The 17,974-nt window shown below is 40.3% G+C and overlaps 7 protein-coding genes across 7 annotated transcripts; 5 read left to right on the top strand and 2 right to left on the bottom strand.

Moving 5' to 3' along the window:
- Nucleotides 1-174: 174 nt before the first annotated feature.
- RNJ42_02413 (Actin-regulating kinase PRK1) lies at nucleotides 175-2,064 on the bottom strand (the record flags this gene model as incomplete). Its single annotated transcript, XM_071052578.1, has 1 exon — nucleotides 175-2,064. One exon carries the CDS (start codon nucleotides 2,062-2,064, stop codon nucleotides 175-177), a length of 1,890 nt encoding a protein of 629 aa, XP_070906425.1.
- A 909-nt stretch (nucleotides 2,065-2,973) lies between these two features.
- Nucleotides 2,974-4,125, top strand: RNJ42_02412 (uncharacterized protein; the record flags this gene model as incomplete). The annotated part of the gene is made up of 1 exon (XM_071052577.1): nucleotides 2,974-4,125. The coding sequence occupies one exon, from the start codon at nucleotides 2,974-2,976 to the stop codon at nucleotides 4,123-4,125; it is 1,152 nt and encodes a 383-aa protein (XP_070906424.1).
- Nucleotides 4,126-4,472: 347 nt separating this feature from the next.
- Nucleotides 4,473-10,112, top strand: FAS2 (trifunctional fatty acid synthase subunit FAS2; the record flags this gene model as incomplete). The annotated part of the gene is made up of 1 exon (XM_071052576.1): nucleotides 4,473-10,112. The coding sequence occupies one exon, from the start codon at nucleotides 4,473-4,475 to the stop codon at nucleotides 10,110-10,112; it is 5,640 nt and encodes a 1,879-aa protein (XP_070906423.1).
- A 957-nt stretch (nucleotides 10,113-11,069) lies between these two features.
- USV1 (Usv1p) lies at nucleotides 11,070-12,734 on the top strand (the record flags this gene model as incomplete). The annotated part of the gene is made up of 1 exon (XM_071052575.1): nucleotides 11,070-12,734. The coding sequence occupies one exon, from the start codon at nucleotides 11,070-11,072 to the stop codon at nucleotides 12,732-12,734; it is 1,665 nt and encodes a 554-aa protein (XP_070906422.1).
- Nucleotides 12,735-13,594: 860 nt separating this feature from the next.
- RNJ42_02409 (uncharacterized protein) lies at nucleotides 13,595-13,939 on the top strand (the record flags this gene model as incomplete). The annotated part of the gene is made up of 1 exon (XM_071052574.1): nucleotides 13,595-13,939. The coding sequence occupies one exon, from the start codon at nucleotides 13,595-13,597 to the stop codon at nucleotides 13,937-13,939; it is 345 nt and encodes a 114-aa protein (XP_070906421.1).
- An 828-nt stretch (nucleotides 13,940-14,767) lies between these two features.
- On the top strand, nucleotides 14,768-16,480 carry CET1 (polynucleotide 5'-phosphatase; the record flags this gene model as incomplete). Its single annotated transcript, XM_071052573.1, has 1 exon — nucleotides 14,768-16,480. One exon carries the CDS (start codon nucleotides 14,768-14,770, stop codon nucleotides 16,478-16,480), a length of 1,713 nt encoding a protein of 570 aa, XP_070906420.1.
- Nucleotides 16,481-16,949: 469 nt separating this feature from the next.
- On the bottom strand, nucleotides 16,950-17,921 carry ALG5 (dolichyl-phosphate beta-glucosyltransferase; the record flags this gene model as incomplete). The annotated part of the gene is made up of 1 exon (XM_071052572.1): nucleotides 16,950-17,921. The coding sequence occupies one exon, from the start codon at nucleotides 17,919-17,921 to the stop codon at nucleotides 16,950-16,952; it is 972 nt and encodes a 323-aa protein (XP_070906419.1).
- Between the last annotated feature and the right edge of the window lie 53 nt (nucleotides 17,922-17,974).

Below are 17,974 nucleotides of genomic sequence, written 5' to 3'. Positions count from 1 at the left end.
ATAGAGAACTGGTTTTTCGATTTATCTCCACCCACGATATTTAGCCAACATCACTATCAAACAAGATGGAAATAAAATGACCAATAGCTAAATAGATTACGAATATGCATGTAGTAAAAGAAATAAAATATCATAAATTATTTGATGCAATTTATTAAGAGTTATTAAGATTATTTAAGTTTTTGAAGATAAAAATGCTGGTTTTGGAGGAACTTTGGGCTTTAAATGTTCTGGTTTAGGGGGTTTCTTGGGGGGTACCTTCCTTTTAGCCTTCCCATCTGTAGTCTCAATCATGGATTTTACGATGACACTTGGATATCTCTTATCCTCTGTGTAGTTATTGGGTTCTTTTTTGTTTTTTGGAGTGCTTCTCGTTATCTCACTTAAATCATCGATAATTTCTTTACTACCGTTAACTTTAGTATGTCTAATAACTTCTTCTGAAGCATTGAGTGCATCCATCATACGTTTTCTTAATTGTTCCTTTTTGTCTTCCCTATTTAATTCATTTCGCAAGTGCTGTCCTTCAGCAAGCTTTATTTCAGTTTGCGCGATAGGCAAACTCTTCCGTTTCAATTTGACATCTTCTTTCTTATTCAGGCCCAAATCCCTAGTTTTAGTCTCACTTTTCACCTTGTCTAATACTGGTGCACTATCAAAAAACTGTTTCGAGGATAAGGCGTCCTCAAGAATAGTCTCATTCGCTCTCAATTCGGCGTTTGCTTTCTCAATGAGAGATACACCATTCAGTGATCTAGTTTTGGAGATCAGAGATGCGCTATCATCAATACTATTATCAGATGAAGTGGATGAACTGTCATCATCATCTTCATTAATATGTAACGATGATAAGTTGGATTGTAGAGAAGCCTTTTTTCTTAATAGGAACTCACTAATATCTGATCTATCATTTGCCTCTGAACTATATGCTGTAGGTAATGTCTTTGATCTTTGAATTGGCTCTAAACTACTAATACTCTGCCCTGTTTTTACATCATTTTGAAATGCAGCCAAAATGTGGTTAATCGAATGAGGAGTGGTAGCACCAGAACTAGTCGCGGTGTTATTATAGTAGTTACCAGTATTAGAACCAATACTATTTGCCTTTTGGGTGGGATACGTTGGTATGTTATTGGTAATGTTCGGAATTGGACAATTGATATGCAGAATATTGGATACTGTCTGGATGATCTGAAATATGTTAGGTCTATGTAGCGGGTTTTTAGCCAACATTGATAAAACTAACTGCTTTAAAGGGTCGCTGTATACTGGATAATGCGGAAAGTCGACCATACCGTTTAGAATACCTGCTTCACCGGTTTGTTCAAAGGGAGTCGTATAGTAACATAGTTTGTATAAAAACACACCAAGGGCCCAGATGTCCGACTTGTCGTTTACTGCAAAGCCCTTGGTTAAGTCTAACATTTCAGGTGCTCTGTATTGAGCTGTGGTGCTCATCATGATATCATGCTGGACATAGGACAACTCTTGTGGGGTCTTGGGAGGCCTAATAAACCCTGACACAGAACCAAAGTCACATAATTTGTAGGTCATATTATCTGAAATTAATACATTCTCTATCTTGATATCACGGTGGATCAACGGTGGTTGCAGAGTGTGCATTGCGGCAACACCTTGGGAGACATGTAGTAAAATAATCAGCACTTCTTGTTCCGTAAGCCTGTTTTGCAGCCTGGAGTTCATAAAATCAATCAACCCACCACGACTACAGTATTCCATTAAGAGAAACACTTCATATGTCCCATCCATATACTGCGACCGGGCAGCATTAGAGTCAATATACGAGACAATGTACTTGTTATGTCGCAACCTCTTCATGGCATCCACCTCCGCCCTCAAGACGTTGAGGCTGTTCTTATCCGGAACGATAACTCTCTTCAGACATGCAATATTGGAGCCACAGAAGCTGTCCGCTGGAACAATATGTGTACTGTATATCTGAGCATACCCACCACTGGTCAAGTATTTAGTGATCCTAGCTTGGTGAGACCCTACGGCAACAACCAATCCGGGCTCATATTTGGGAATATGGGGGGTATTCATCAAGTGCTTTGTTTTGCTGCTCACAAGAGGTTCTCTTTCTGTATATTCTCTTCTTCAATTACTATTAGGGAATAGATAATACTCTTTATATCCTAGTTTCTATAACCTTACAATTCCCCTTCTGCCAACCCCCTTCACAATTCCAAGTACAATTGCTTAGTGTTAGGGTAAAGTGAGTAAAAGCGAAAATTTATACGACTATACTTCTGTGAATATAAGAATAATATTATATATAATAAAGTATTTCAACAATCAATACTTTTATCCTGTATCACCTCAGTAGTGAACATCGTAAAACCCTTATCGTTGATCAAGTATGGCTTAAAAAAGAAAAAAAAAACCAAGAGTAGCCTTAAGAACACAATTTAAAATAAGATTTAATATAGATAGATAAAAAAAAGAAATGGCTGTAAGTAATATAGGAGTTTTAGTGGGTGGGGAACGGCTTATAAGCCCCACCTTTGAGGGGTGCACTATGCAGATCATAACCACTCTTTTTTTTGTTGCCGTAAAGACTAAGCCATACACTACGAAGAACTTATAATTCAAAAAAACTTAACTTAAGATAACTTGTAGCCGAGTCAAACTCTAATCGAGAACTAACCCTTATACTTTGGCTTAGCCATCTGTTTGGAGAAACAACTGCAGGGGTTGGTGTACAATTCTCCATCCTCTAACTAAAACATATGGTCTCTTGGCCCAGTTGGTTAAGGCACCGTGCTAATAACGCGGGGATCAGCGGTTCGATCCCGCTAGAGACCATTTTATTTTTTTTCTTGGAATTTTTTTACTGTTTTTTGGTTTAATCCGCACAGAAATATCCGCACAAAGATTCTTTTCCAAGCTAATTTTAATTTTTTTTGGACCTTTCTTTCCTATGCGATGAGCTGTCGATGAGCTTATAACTTTATGTATGAGTTTCTAAATTCAAATCTCGAATATTTGGACAAAAGCTCTACCAGAGAGGAGAATTTGAAGATGGGTTATACCGCTGTTGGTGATAAAGGGTTTGGTAGTGATTGGTGTTTGAAGTTACAACCGTTATCGGAAGTGTTGTTGACGAGTTTGAGTAATGGTAGCGTGCACTTACTGGATTGGGCTGATGTTACTCAGACTGTACGGCAGTTCAAAGTTGCAGACTTATCTGTGAGTGCGCTAACTATTCTCAATGAGGACCGTACGGGGTCGATGTTTGCTGCAGCTAGTGGCAATAAAGTTAAGGTTTACGATGTGAGGCAGGATAAAGAAGTAGCTACGTTAGAACATGAGGGCGGTGCCAATGTGTTATCATTGGGGTCTAGACATGGGACACTGGCGTACGGAACTGAGCTGCAAGGGGTTGATGCAGAGTTGCATATGTACGACTTACGTAACTGGAGCAGTCCAGTGCGGTCATTCGTGGACTCGCACCATGACGATATCACGGATATTAAGTTCCACCCTTCAGACGTGAACTTACTCATGAGCGGTTCTACAGACGGGTATACCAATATATACGATCTTACGGAGGCCGAGGAGGACGACGCTCTTCACCAGGTTATCAACTATGCGTCAATTCATTCGTGTGGCTGGTTAGCTCCACGCAGAATTTACACTCTCTCGCATATGGAGACCTTCGCCGTCCACGAGTTAAACGACAAGTCTGAAGACCTGAAGGAACCACGTCCAATAGATTTCGGAGACGTGAGACAGCTATGGGGCTGTGACTACGTTGTGGATGTGTACCCTGGCTACGTTGCAACGGGCCGCTCCCAGGAGGGCACAGGGGAACTGAAGATCATCCCTTTCAAAAACGAGAAACCGAAGTTGAAACACGCCGTCACGATCCCACACGCACACGGCGACGAAGTGATAAGAGATACTCTGATGGCGAACAACACCCTCTACAGCTGCGGTGAGGACGGCTACGTCAGAGTATGGCGTGCAGATGATGCAAAACCTCTCCCAACGACGTTCTGGGACTACACCCCCATGAACGTCCTAGACGAAGAACCACCAAAGGAAAAGAAAAAACACTCAAAGAAGAAACACTCAAAGAAGAGCAGATTCAAACCATACTAAATATAAATAAATACGTATGTATATAATTAACATCATTATAATACTTGTACAGATGTACTAGTATACGAAACATACATGTGATACCGTACACTATTATACGTTGAATAAATTCGCTGCCAAAAAATTTTTTGAGAAAAAGCCAAAGGGTTCAACAACCGTTGTGCGGATGTTTCTGTGGTGCATGTGAAAAATTTCTGGCTTAGAGATGTTTTTGGCTCAATTGGGCGTTCATGGGCGGGTACTTGTTATTATATATAAAAGAGGGCTAGTAGATATTTTGGAAACCTTCCTTTCTTGTTCCTTCCCTTGAGGGCAATATCAAACTAAAGAAGAATCAATTAAGAAAAATGAAGCCTGAAGTTGAGCAAGAATTGGCTCATGTGTTGTTAACTGAGTTGTTGGCGTACCAGTTTGCGTCTCCAGTGAGATGGATTGAGACACAGGATGTGTTGTTGAAGGATTTCAATACCGAGAGGGTTGTTGAGATTGGTCCTTCTCCTACTTTGGCCGGTATGGCCCAGAGAACTTTGAAGAACAAGTATGAATCTTACGATGCTGCTTTGTCCTTGCAAAGACAGGTGCTATGTTACTCTAAGGACACTAGAGAGATCTACTACACTGCCGATCCAGCTGAGGCTGAAGAGCCTGCTGAGAGTGCTGCTACTCCTGCTGCTCCAGCAGCACCAGCTGCCCCAGCACCAGCCGCCACACCAGTTGCCGCTGCCCCAGCTGCCCCAGCTCCAGCTGCTGCTGCTGCTGAAATTCCAGATGAGCCAGTTAAGGCCTCTTTGGTATTACATGCTTTGGTTGCACATAAGTTGAAGAAGACCATGGACCAAGTTCCAATGGGCAAGACTATTAAGGATCTTGTTGGTGGTAAGTCTACTGTTCAAAATGAAATCCTGGGTGATTTGGGTAAAGAGTTTGGTAGCACTCCAGAAAAGCCAGAAGATACTCCATTGGAAGAACTTGCTGAGACCTTCCAGGACACTTTTGCTGGTGCTCTAGGTAAGCAATCCTCTTCCCTATTGTCGAGACTTGTGTCTTCTAAGATGCCTGGTGGTTTTAACATGACCTCTGTCAGAAAATACTTACAATCCCGTTGGGGTCTAGCTGCAGGTAGACAAGACTCCGTTCTTTTGGTTGCATTGACCAATGAACCAGCATCTCGTCTAGGTTCTGAAGGTGATGCCAAGTCCTTCTTGGACTCCATGACCCAAAAATACGCTCAAGTCTCTGGCGTTGACCTTTCTGCTGCATCTGCTGGTGCCTCTGCTGGTGCTGGAGGTGCTGCTGCCGGTGGCGCTACCATCGACGCCGCTGCTCTTGAAGAAATTACCAAAGACCACAAGGTTCTTGCCCGTCAACAATTGCAAGTTTTGGCTCGTTATTTGAAGATGGACTTGAGTACCGGTGAGAGAAAATTCTTGAAGGAAAAGGATACTGTAGCTGAATTGCAAAAGCAATTGGACTACATTACTAACGAATTGGGTGAATTCTTTGTTAGTGGTATCTCTACTTCTTTCTCAAGGAAGAAGGCCAGACAATTCGATTCTTCTTGGAACTGGGCTAGACAATCTCTATTGTCCTTATACTTTGAAATCATTCATGGTGTCCTGAAGAACATTGACAGAGAAGTCGTCACTGAAGCTATTAACATTATGAACAGATCCAACCAAACTTTGATCAAATTTATGGAATATCATATTTCCAAGACTGATGTCTCCAAGGGTGATAACTACAAGTTGGTTAAGGACCTTGGTGACCAATTGATCGAAAACTGTAAGCAAGTTCTAGATGTTGATCCAGTTTACAAGGATGTTTCCAAGCCAACTGGTCCTAAGACTACCATTGATAAGAATGGTAACATCAAGTACTCTGAAGAACCAAGAGAGAAGATCAGAAAATTCTCCCAATACGTTCAAGAGATGGCATTGGGTGGTCCATTGACTAAGGAAGACCAACCAACCATCCAGGAAGATTTGACTCGTGTTTACAAGGCCATCAGCGCCCAAGCTGCTCAACAAGATGTCACTGATGCTACAAGATCCGAATTCGAAAAACTGTACAGTGATTTGGTTGACTTCTTGAAGAAGTCTAAGGAGATTGATGCCCAGCAAACCACCCAACTTGCTGGTATGGATGACGATGCTCTAGATAAGGACTCTACAAGAGAAGTTGCCTCATTGCCAAATAAATCTGAAATTTCTACCACCGTTTCTTCTACAATTCCAAGAGAAACTGTTCCTTTCTTGCATTTGAGAAAGAAGGCGCCATCTGGTGACTGGAAATATGACCGTCAACTATCCTCCATCTTTTTGGATGGTTTGGAGCGTGCCACTGTTAATGGTGTTACCTTCAAGGATAAATACGTTTTGATCACGGGTGCTGGTCAAGGTTCCATCGGTGCCGAGGTTTTGCAAGGTTTACTACAAGGTGGTGCCAAGGTTATTGTCACCACTTCTCGTTTCTCTAAGCAAGTTACTGACTACTATCAATCCATGTATGCCAAGTTCGGTTCTAGAGGTTCCACCTTGGTCGTTGTTCCATTCAACCAAGGTTCTAAGCAGGATGTCGAAGCCTTGATTGACTACATCTATGACGACGAAAAGAATGGTGGTCTTGGCTGGGATCTAGATGCATTCATTCCATTTGCTGCTATTCCAGAAAATGGTATTGAATTAGAAAACATTGACTCAAAGTCCGAATTCGCTCACAGAATTATGATGACAAACATTTTGAGAATGATGGGTGCTATAAAGAAGCAAAAATCTGCTAGAGCTATTGAAACTAGACCAGCTCAAGTTATCTTGCCAATGTCTCCAAATCACGGTACTTTCGGTGGTGATGGTTTGTACTCTGAATCTAAGTTGTCTTTGGAAACTTTATTCAACAGATGGCATTCCGAGTCATGGGCTAACCAACTTACAGTGTGTGGTGCCGTTATTGGTTGGACTAGAGGTACTGGTCTAATGACCGCTAACAATATCATTGCTGAAGGTATTGAGAAAATGGGTGTCCGTACTTTCTCTCAAAAGGAGATGGCTTTGAACTTGCTTGGTTTAATGATCCCAGAAATTGTGGAATTGTGTCAAAAAGCTCCAGTTATGGCTGACTTGAACGGTGGTCTACAATACTTGACTGACTTGAAGGATTTCACTGCTAAGTTGCGTAGAGAATTGACTGAAACTTCCGAAATTAGAAAGGCCGTTTCTATTGAAACTGCTCTTGAACACAAGATTGTTAATGGTGGTAAGGCCGATGAAGCTCATGCCAGAGTTGAAGTTCAACCAAGAGCTAACATTCAAATGGACTTCCCTAAGTTGAAGCCATTAAAGGAAATCAAGGCTATGGCTAAATCCGAATTGGAAGGTCTATTAGACTTGGAAAGGGTTATTGTTGTTACCGGTTTCTCGGAAGTTGGTCCATGGGGTTCTTCCAGAACCAGATGGCAGATGGAAGCCTTCGGTGAATTCTCTTTGGAAGGTTGTGTTGAAATGGCCTGGATGATGGGTATGATCAAATACCATAACGGTAATTTGAAGGGTCGCCCTTACACTGGTTGGGTTGATGCTAAGACCAACGAACCGGTTGATGACAAGGACGTTAAGGCTAGATACGAAACTCAAATCTTAGAACATAGTGGTATCAGATTAATTGAACCTGAATTATTCCATGGTTACAACCCAGAGAAGAAGCAAATGATCCAAGAAGTCATTGTCGAAGATGACTTAGAACCATTTGAAGCCTCCAAGGAAACCGCTGAACAATTCAAGCACGAGCATGGTGACAAGGTTGATATCTTTGAAATTCCAGAAACCGGTGAATACTCCGTCAAAATCTTGAAGGGTGCTACTCTATACATTCCAAAGGCTCTAAAATTTGACCGTTTGGTTGCTGGTCAAATTCCATCCGGTTGGGATGCTAAGACTTACGGTATTTCTGACGATATCATTTCTCAAGTTGATCCAATTACTCTTTTCGTTTTGGTCTCTGTTGTTGAAGCTTTCATTTCTTCAGGTATTTCTGATCCGTTTGAGATGTACAAATACGTACACGTCTCAGAAGTTGGTAACTGTTCTGGTTCTGGTATGGGTGGTGTTAGTGCCCTACGTGGTATGTTCAAGGACCGTTACAAGGATATGCCAGTTCAAAACGATATTCTTCAAGAATCTTTCATTAACACGATGTCCGCATGGGTGAATATGTTGTTGATCTCATCTTCTGGTCCTATCAAGACTCCAGTCGGTGCATGTGCCACTTCAGTTGAATCTGTCGATATTGGTGTTGAAACTATTCTATCCGGTAAGGCTAAGATTTGTATTGTTGGTGGTTATGATGACTTCCAAGAAGAAGGTTCTTATGAATTCGGTAACATGAAGGCTACTTCTAACACCTTGGAAGAATTTGAACATGGCCGTACACCAGCCGAAATGTCTCGTCCTGCAACCACTACCCGTAGTGGTTTCATGGAAGCCCAAGGTGCCGGTATTCAAGTTATTATGAATGCTGACTTAGCTTTGAAGATGGGTGTTCCAATTTACGGTATCGTTGCCTTGACTGCCACTGCCACTGACAAGATTGGTAGATCAGTTCCTGCTCCAGGTAAGGGTATTTTGACCACAGCCAGAGAGCACCATGGTGGTTTGAAGTTCCCAACTCCAATGATGGATATTAAGTACAGAAAGCGTCAATTGGTATCTCGTGAAAAGCAGATCAAGCAATGGGTTGAAGACGAGATTGAAATGATTAACTATGAAACCGAGGCTATCGACGAATCTGAAAGAGAATTATTTGTTGCCGAACGTACTTTGGAGATTAAGAATGAAGCTCAAAGACAATTGAAGTCTGCTCAAGCCCAATGGGGTAATGAGTTCTATAAGAATGACCCACGTATTGCTCCTCTAAGAGGTAGTTTGGCCACTTATGGTTTGACCATTGATGATTTGGGCGTTGCTTCTTTCCACGGTACTTCTACCAAGGCCAACGATAAGAATGAAAGTGCTACTATCAATGAGATGATGAAGCATTTGGGTAGATCCGAGGGTAACCCAGTCATCGGTGTATTCCAGAAGTTCTTGACTGGTCATCCAAAGGGTGCTGCAGGTGCCTGGATGTTGAATGGTGCTATCCAAATTTTGAACTCTGGTATTGTCCCAGGTAACCGTAACGCTGACAACGTTGATAAGAACTTGGAGCAATTTGACTATGTCTTGTACCCATCCAAGTCTATCAAGACTGACGGTATCAAGGCTGTTTCCGTGACTTCTTTCGGTTTCGGTCAAAAGGGTGCTCAAGCTGTTGTTGTTCACCCAGACTACCTGTATGCTTCCATTGATGAGGCTAGATACAACGAATACGTCTCCAAGGTCACACAAAGAGAGAAGGCCGCATACAAGTTCTTCCACAACGGTATGATCTACAACAAGTTGTTTGTCAGCAAGGAACATGCTCCATACTCTGACGAATTGGAAGAAAAGGTCTACCTAGACCCATTGGTCCGTGTTGAAGACGATAAGAAGAGCGGTGAACTGAAGTACTCTGCCAAGGGCATCCAGCATGATTCCCAGTATGTCTCCAAGAGTGCCAAACAGGCCTCTACCATGCTTACCGAGACTCTATTGTCCCAAAATGACGACAAGAAGGCCGTAGGCGTCGACGTCGAGCTTATCTCAGCCATCAATTGCGACAATGAAACCTTCATCGAGCGCAACTTCACTGCCGAGGAGATCAAGTACTGCCGCGCCCAACCAAACCCACAGGCCTCCTTCGCGGGCACATGGTCCGCAAAGGAAGCCGTGTTCAAGTGCCTCGGCTTACCTTCCAAGGGTGCAGGCGCTCCAATGAAAGACATCGAGATTATCCGCAACCAAGGAAAGCCAGAGGTCCGTCTACATGGCGACGCAAAGAAAAAGACAAACGTCTCAGTATCTATCTCTCACGACGACTTCCAAAGCATCGCAGTAGCCATCGCGGACAAGTCTTAGTCTTGAGAACCCTTTTTTTATTTGATCCTTTTATTTTTATCTATTTTTATATATAACTCTATTAAAGAACGTTTTTTCTTTCTTTTTTTCCCTCTTCTTATCCTTTTTAATGGTTCATACCACCGTACTCCTGAAACCATTTTACATCCATCCGTATATCCGCTTTCTTTCTTTGCCCCCTCCCCCTCCTTCTCCCTCTCCTGCAGCCTGCGTTAGTGCTAGCATCTGCGTTAGTGCTAGCATTCTGCGTTTATTATGTTCTCCCAAAACGTTCTCAGCACCTCTCCCTAACGTTCTCCGCACGAGTCTGTTTTATATTTGTTTTTTTATCAAATTATTTAGTAATACCCTTCTCTTCACGGCCTCGTCTGCGTACTACATCCTTACACCCATCCCTTTTTCCCGTTTGGTGTGCTGCATCGTTTTCTCTACGTCTTCGCTCTTCCGAATGAACAAACATACGTTGCACATTTCCGCCGCGGAATGTTATTTCTCCCCCTGGTTCGTCCCGAAAACGGTAACTCCTTACTAATCAGGACATTGAAGGAACTCCTTTTTCTGTGGTGGGTTAGAACCCGGCCCCGTACGGGCTGTAGGGGTTTCGTAAAGATCAGAAAACGTTAATCATTGAAGGCACCGCAAATTAGAATATGCATCGTGCTCAGACAGCGCTGTGCGAGGAAGGGCTTCCAGGGTCTTCTTGGACTTCTATTGGATATAATATAAAGGTTCTAAGAACGTTAATATAAAAAGGGAAGACGTTAGTGATAGAGAGAGAGAGCGAAGTTCTTGGAGTATGCAGTGTGGAATGTTTTTGTATATAATATATAGAACACAAGCATATAAGCAAGGGAAAAAAAAAAATTAATAATATAAAAAAATCGTAACTCTTCAATATTTAACAATATATTAGCAATTTAATAACAATAATATAATAATATAATTATAATATAGTAAATGAGAGATTTAGAGGAATTTAAGAAACCGAAGAAGAAGAATTTCAGGTGTGAAGGGTATCCCGGGTGTAGTATGTCGTTTTCGCGGGCGGAGCACCTCGCGAGACATATACGGAGGCATACCGGGGAGAAGCCCTTCAAGTGTGATATATGTCTCAAGTACTTCAGCAGGATAGATAATTTGAAGCAGCACCGGGACACTGTTCATGCGAAAACTAGTGGGAAACCCTACACTAAGAACAACAGCACGACCACTACGAACAACAACAGTGCGAACACTAATTATAAGAGGTATACGGGTACTAGTGATGGGGTCGGTACATTCTCTAGTGCGAACGCGAGCGGGAATGCGACTACGCAGAGGCAGAAAAAACATAACAACGTGAGTAAAAACAAGCAAGACTCCGAGTTAAGGATGATTAACAAGACCAAGAGTCTGTTGAGGGACGAGAGTAGGAAACGGTCTTACTCCAGCGATGGGTCCTCGGCTTCGTCCTCTTCCTCCTCGTCACCACCTTCGTCGAATAGCGAGTCATATTTTAGTGCGGGCATTAACGGAAAGAGGACCGAGGGCGGAAGCACAAGCAGTATCAGCAGCGGAAGCACTAGCAACGGTAACTCAAAGCCCCCAAGTTCATTGAAGAATGTCATAGCTTCGCCAAATGACAAGAACAACACTTCGAAGCCTAATGGGAAAGTATCCCTGGCGACCAATGATCCAAACGGTAGCAGTACTGGTAAGAATGGCAAATTTGGTAAGTATTGGAGCCCACCAGTGCTCATGGGCCCTATAGGCTATGAGGAAAACCGTAATGAATCTGGAGGATTCAATATGTATTCAAACTTCCCTTCAGAGAGAAACCAGCGGTTTAGACAGTCATTTTCCAGAAGGTCGAACAATAACAACGACAACGACAATAGTAGCACTAACAATAACAATAATAATAATAAGAGTAGTAACCATAAGAACAGTAATGACAAAAATAACACCTTCACTAATAGAGGGTATCACAACTTTGACGATACTCGCATATCGGCTTTTGGTAACGGGAACTACAATACCGGATCAGGTATTAAGAATAGCTACGATAGATCTTATAGAACTGTTCCGCTAATGTCAGAGCCACAGCATGAGCAATTATCTATGACATCGCAACAACAACACAACTTGATCTCGGGGAACAGAGAGCTACCACATATAGCTGATTTTTATCGTAAGAACAGGGGAGCAACGCCATTTATGAGCAACAAGCTGCCTATCCCTGCCAATATGACTGTGACTAGTTCACCTGCTGCCACCGTGAATGATAAGGAATCGAACAGGTATTCCTCGGTGTCACCACAGAAGACCGCAGTCAAAATGGAAATGGAGAGCCCCCCATATTTGATCCCTTCGAACAACGACCCTCTGATGGTCCCTGCATTTTCCACCAGTAAAACGCAGGCGGAGAACAACATACATGTACCAAGCAACGGCACTGGTGCTGGTAGTAACGTCCCCAACACTATCATCACCACTACTACTACAATCACAAGTAACCAAGAGGACGAGGATGTGGTTATGACTGACGTCTCTAGGCCAATCATTATCAAGAACAAGAACTCCCCATTTACAAACGACAACAAGCTACCCCCACTAAAGAACCTTCAATTCGATCAACAATAAGTATACATATATATTTAAATAGTTTCTTTTAACTATCCCCTGGCATTTTTTAGTATTATCCTTACTCTCTACTATTAAATATACGTTGTGTGTGTGTGTGTGAATATATTTATTTATATCCCCTGACACGAACGTAAATCACATCATCAGGGTAAGCTTGATGGGATGGAGGGGGGGTTTATCTCTAATTCGTATAGAAAGATGAGGGATTTTCCCTTTCTATTTTATAAAAAAGGAATGTACAGCCAAATAAAAAAGGGTACACCCGTTAACAGTGATAACCCAAGCTCAAGGCTAAAGAATAGACAAATAAAATGAAAAAAAAAGGACGCGCGGGTACAGACAAAACGGCGTACCGCTGAAAAAACATAAACAAACAAAAAAAAAGTGTAAACAAATTTTGAACAGCTCAACAGCTCCAAAAGATGAAAAAGAAAAGAAGGTTCTGGAGGTCAGGGTGTTTATGTATTGGTGCGATGTGTGGGTGTTAGTGTATTTGTGAGGGTAAATTAGGGGTTATCGAGAACAGGGCCCAACGTTAAAAACGCAGGTTGAACGTAAAAAAAGAAAGAAATTACTTATAGGGAACAAAAAAAGAAAGAACCATAAAAAAAAAAGGTTGGGTTTATACAATACGACTCATTTTTTGTTTTATTATTTATATATAATTAAAATGAATGAATAGTCAGGGACAAGTTTATTGATCAATACCATAAAAAGGTGAAACGAATCTATATAATAAAAAGTTTAAAAAATTAAATAAGCAATACAACGCAAAAAAAAAAAACAAACAAAAACAACTAATTAAATAACCACCACTATAATCGAAAAATATTAAACTAACCACAAAATAAAGAGCTATGCAACACCACGACTATTATAATGTATATGTATCTCCATCTAGTACACCACCTGGAAGTGGTACTAGGTCTATACAAGAGGTGTCGCCGGAGGTAGGTTCTATATTGCATAAGAACCATATATGCAAATCGTTTGAGGACGATTTGTTTTTCTGTCCTAGGGTGTTGCTCAGTGCACAAGAGCAAGCGAGATGCCAGGAGATAGACTCGCTGTTCACCCAGGCCCTGCCTTTAGAGATGGCGTCCCCCTCCATGAACTATAATGAAACTGCATATCTTAGAGCATCAACTCCCGGTAAGTTTAACCCTTACAAGTCACAGAGTTTTAATCCATCAGAGCATTAAATTTCATTTCACAACTTTTTTTTCTGTATTCATTTTGTGTTTTCTTTTTTTACTTCATGTTACTATAAAAACAAATAAAAACTCTACAAAGCACTATTTCAAAAGGTTATTAGAAAAACTGATATTACGAATCTAACATATAATAACCCAACTCCCCTAAAAGAATAAAATATGTTGAACGTATTTTATTTATAATTTATTCATACAAAACCTTTTTTAACGAAACAATGTACTTTTAAATAAATATACTATAATCACATACCATGTTTTTACCCATTTATGAACTCGATTAGTATCGAATATAAGAAAATGTCTGTAATATTCTTATTTATACGTCTAATAATATACATCACAATTCCGCCCATCTTAAAATCACGTGACTAACATAAAAATATAGGAGTTAGTGTGGAGTGATGGGAAGCCATGTGATATTAGTTACCCGACACTATTAACTATAGCTATGCACGATAACAGTCTGCTGACTACGTATCATGAACAACGAAAATGCTTCAATAGACTTTAAATAAATTTTTAATATTTTTTTATTTTTTTCCTCTAGGGAAGATTGAAAAAAGTTTATATTAGAGAATATTGCAAGTATTAATTCAGATGCAATTGAGTCTTCAGGATTTTTTTGATAGAGGAATTGGTTTTTGAAATAGCTCCAGGTTTATTTTAAGGAGGAGAAACTTTAAAGGAGTACAAAAAAAGTAATTGTATTATTGCATACCTGTTATAAAGGAAAGTAAATAAAAAAAAGAAGTTAATTTGGTCATTATTTGTGGAGGAGAGATATTCGATAGAAAAAAAGAAATTATTAGAATAGTAATGAGTGAAAACCATACGAAACGTGCATTGTCACTTGATGATTTAGTAAACCATGACGAGAATGATAAAGTTAAATTACAAAAGATGGCTAATGATATACAGGAAAAACCAGCTGGAATTGGCAATTTAGTGAATAGAGATAGCGTTACGAGTATATCGGGAATTGTGGAAGAAACCAATGAAGATGAAAGTGATACAGATACTGACGATGCCGGGGAGGTCAATTTTGACAATGGCATGATGTTTGACTACGATAAACAGGACAGGTTCTCCCCAGAGAAGAAAAGAGCTGCGATGAAAAAGAAGGACCTTAAAAGCTCTGAAAGTGAAGAAGCTCTTCCACCCCAGCAACCGGTAAATAATAGAGCCACTAGCATATCTTCTATAGTAGATGGCGGTACTGACTCAGTGGAGAGAAGCAGCACATCTTCTATAGATTTGTTGGTTGAAAAATCGCCCTCTACTCAGGATGATATGATAATAGAAACTCAAGGAGAACACAAGGAAGAATCCAGAGAAGGTAGTGTCCCCTTAAAAGAAGAAAGTTTACCACCAGTAGTCCCAAGAGCTAAGATAGAAGAGAAAGAAAATCTACCCGAACCTAATGAAAAGAAAGAAGAACCCAGCGTTAAAAAGGAACAAGCCTCAAAGGAGACGCTTGTGTCTAATGCAGCTGTCGATAAAATATTCGAAGAGAAGACATCTAGTATATCGAAGAAAAATAGTGTAAAGAAGGATTTGGAAGTCCTAAATGAAATATCATCATCTTCAAAGCCCAATAAGTATAAAAACACACCTATTTGGGCACAGAAATGGAAACCAACGGTCAAAGCACTACAAAATATTGATACAAACGATTTCAAAATCGATAGCTCGATTTTGGACATTATTCCTGATGATGATATGACTAAATCTGTCCAAGATTGGATATATGCCACAATCTACTCATTGGATCCAGAAATGAGACCGTTTATTGAGTTGGAGATGAAATTTGGCGTCCTCTTAGAATCAAAGAGTCCTGATAGAGTGAGTCCACCAATTTCATCTCAAGCAGTGTACACCGATATGGATGCGCATTTGACTCCTAATGTCGATGAAACTGTATTCAAAGAACTAAACAAATATATCCATGGTTTAAGTGAACTGACAGAGAATTCTGGTAAATTTAACGTCATTGAATCAGAGACTAAGGATTCCGTTTACAGAGTAGGGACTACAACCCAAAGACCACGATTCTTAAGAATGAGTTCTGATGTGAAAACCGGTCGTGTTGGACAATTTATTGAAAAAAGACATATCTCTCAACTTTTAATTTACTCGCCTAAAGACAGTTACGATGTAAAGATTTCGCTAAATTTGGAATTACCAGTACCTGATAATGATCCTCCAGAAAAATATCTCCACCAAACACCTGTAAGTTCAAGAACAAAGGAACGTGTTAGTTATATTCACAATGATTCCTGTACAAGAATTGATATCACAAAGGTTCACAATCATAATCAAGGTATAAAATCGAAAGATACCGAAATTACTCATGAAATCGAATTAGAAATCAACACTCCAGCATTACTAAAGGCATTTGAAAATATTACTACCGATAGCAAGGAATATGCTACACTTATAAGAACATTCTTAAATAATGGTACCATCGTACGCAGAAAACTGTCGTCTCTTTCTTATTCCATTTTTGAAGGTCAGAAAAAGGTCAATTGAAAATTTTCCTTTATCTACTGTTCTTTTTTTTTTTTAGCGCTATTAATTAAGATTTGGCTGAAATACACGTACTGCATTAGTCAAATCTCTAATTTTCTCTCACTGATCTTGTAGAAAGTCGGTTGATATTCATGAATTACCTTAAGTGAAACCGAAATATATAAAAATTTTCTATAGATATATTTACAGAAATTGAGGTTGTATTATTATAAACATGACATTATTATAAATTACAGTCTAGCTAATATTATATGGTGCATACTTAAAAAAAAGGGAATATATTAACATTATAATCCTCTCTATCTATCGGAAGTAGTAGCACATGAGGAAAAATTGGTTCTCATTAAAATAGATTCTCTCATACATCGCAAATCACAAATCACAAAACAAAAACTATGGAATAAATAAGCGTGTTTCTTATTTTCGGTCTGTTCCGCTTTAAGTGATTCTTAGAAGAGATCTTTCTAGATTAACATTTTTTGTTTTGACTGTATATGCCTAAAATGTATGCCATTCTAATCACAACCAGGTCAATAGCCATTTTTATACTATCAACTGCTAGGGCCATCTTGGACCCATCGACTTCATGCCAAGAAATAGGAATTTCTTCAACGGGAACACCTTTTCTAGTTGCTAGTAATAGCATCTCGACATCAAAGATCCAACCCTCAGTATGCATATATGGGAAGATAGCGTCAATGGCAGGCCTGTTGAATAGTTTAAAGCCGCATTGAGTGTCCTTGATAGATCTAATACCAAATATATAAACCAGCGTGTGAAATCCGTACATCAAACAGTTTCTCAACAAAGATCTCTTAATGACAGCCTCGGTGTTAACCATATGTGATCTGGATCCGATAGCAATGGCTGGGTTATGCTTGTCACCTTCTAATTTCTTTATAGCATTGATTAGCTTAGAAACATCACTGAACTTACTAGCACCATCAGCATCAGCAAATAGACCATATTTACCTCTTATATGCAGGAGACCCTGTCTAACAGCACCACCTTTACCCCGGTTCTCGGTAAATTTGATAACACGCATTTCCTTTGGTTTCAATTTATATTCCTCGTGAGCAAGTTTCAAACAGTAGTCAGCAGTGCCATCCTTGGAACCATCATCCACGATCAGAATCTCCCACTTACCAGCCATCTCCTTCTGCAAGTACCCAATGGTATCATCGAACATGGCATGGATCCGTGCCGTCTCGTTATAAGCAGGAACGACAACAGAGAGCAAAATACCGTCCTTGTGCATGTCACCGTCCTCCACAGCATCAACAGGCTTCCGCACAACATCACCACTCTCATTACATGCCAAGTACTCCAACTCCTCAGGAAATGGCTGTCTTGGCGTATGCGATAACAGATACACACCTACCCAAACACCAGCAACACCGGTCACCACAAGAGCACATAGTAATCTCCAGTAATCAATCATAGCTCAACCTTAATTTATCAATTGACCGTCTTTCAACTATTAGAACTGACCTA

This window comes from Nakaseomyces bracarensis (genome assembly GCF_045282275.1).
Source record: "Nakaseomyces bracarensis strain CBM3 chromosome Unknown Scaff9_0, whole genome shotgun sequence".
NCBI classification, from domain to species: Eukaryota; Fungi; Ascomycota; class Saccharomycetes; order Saccharomycetales; family Saccharomycetaceae; genus Nakaseomyces; species Nakaseomyces bracarensis.
This window is presented reverse-complemented; position numbering and strand designations above follow the sequence as displayed.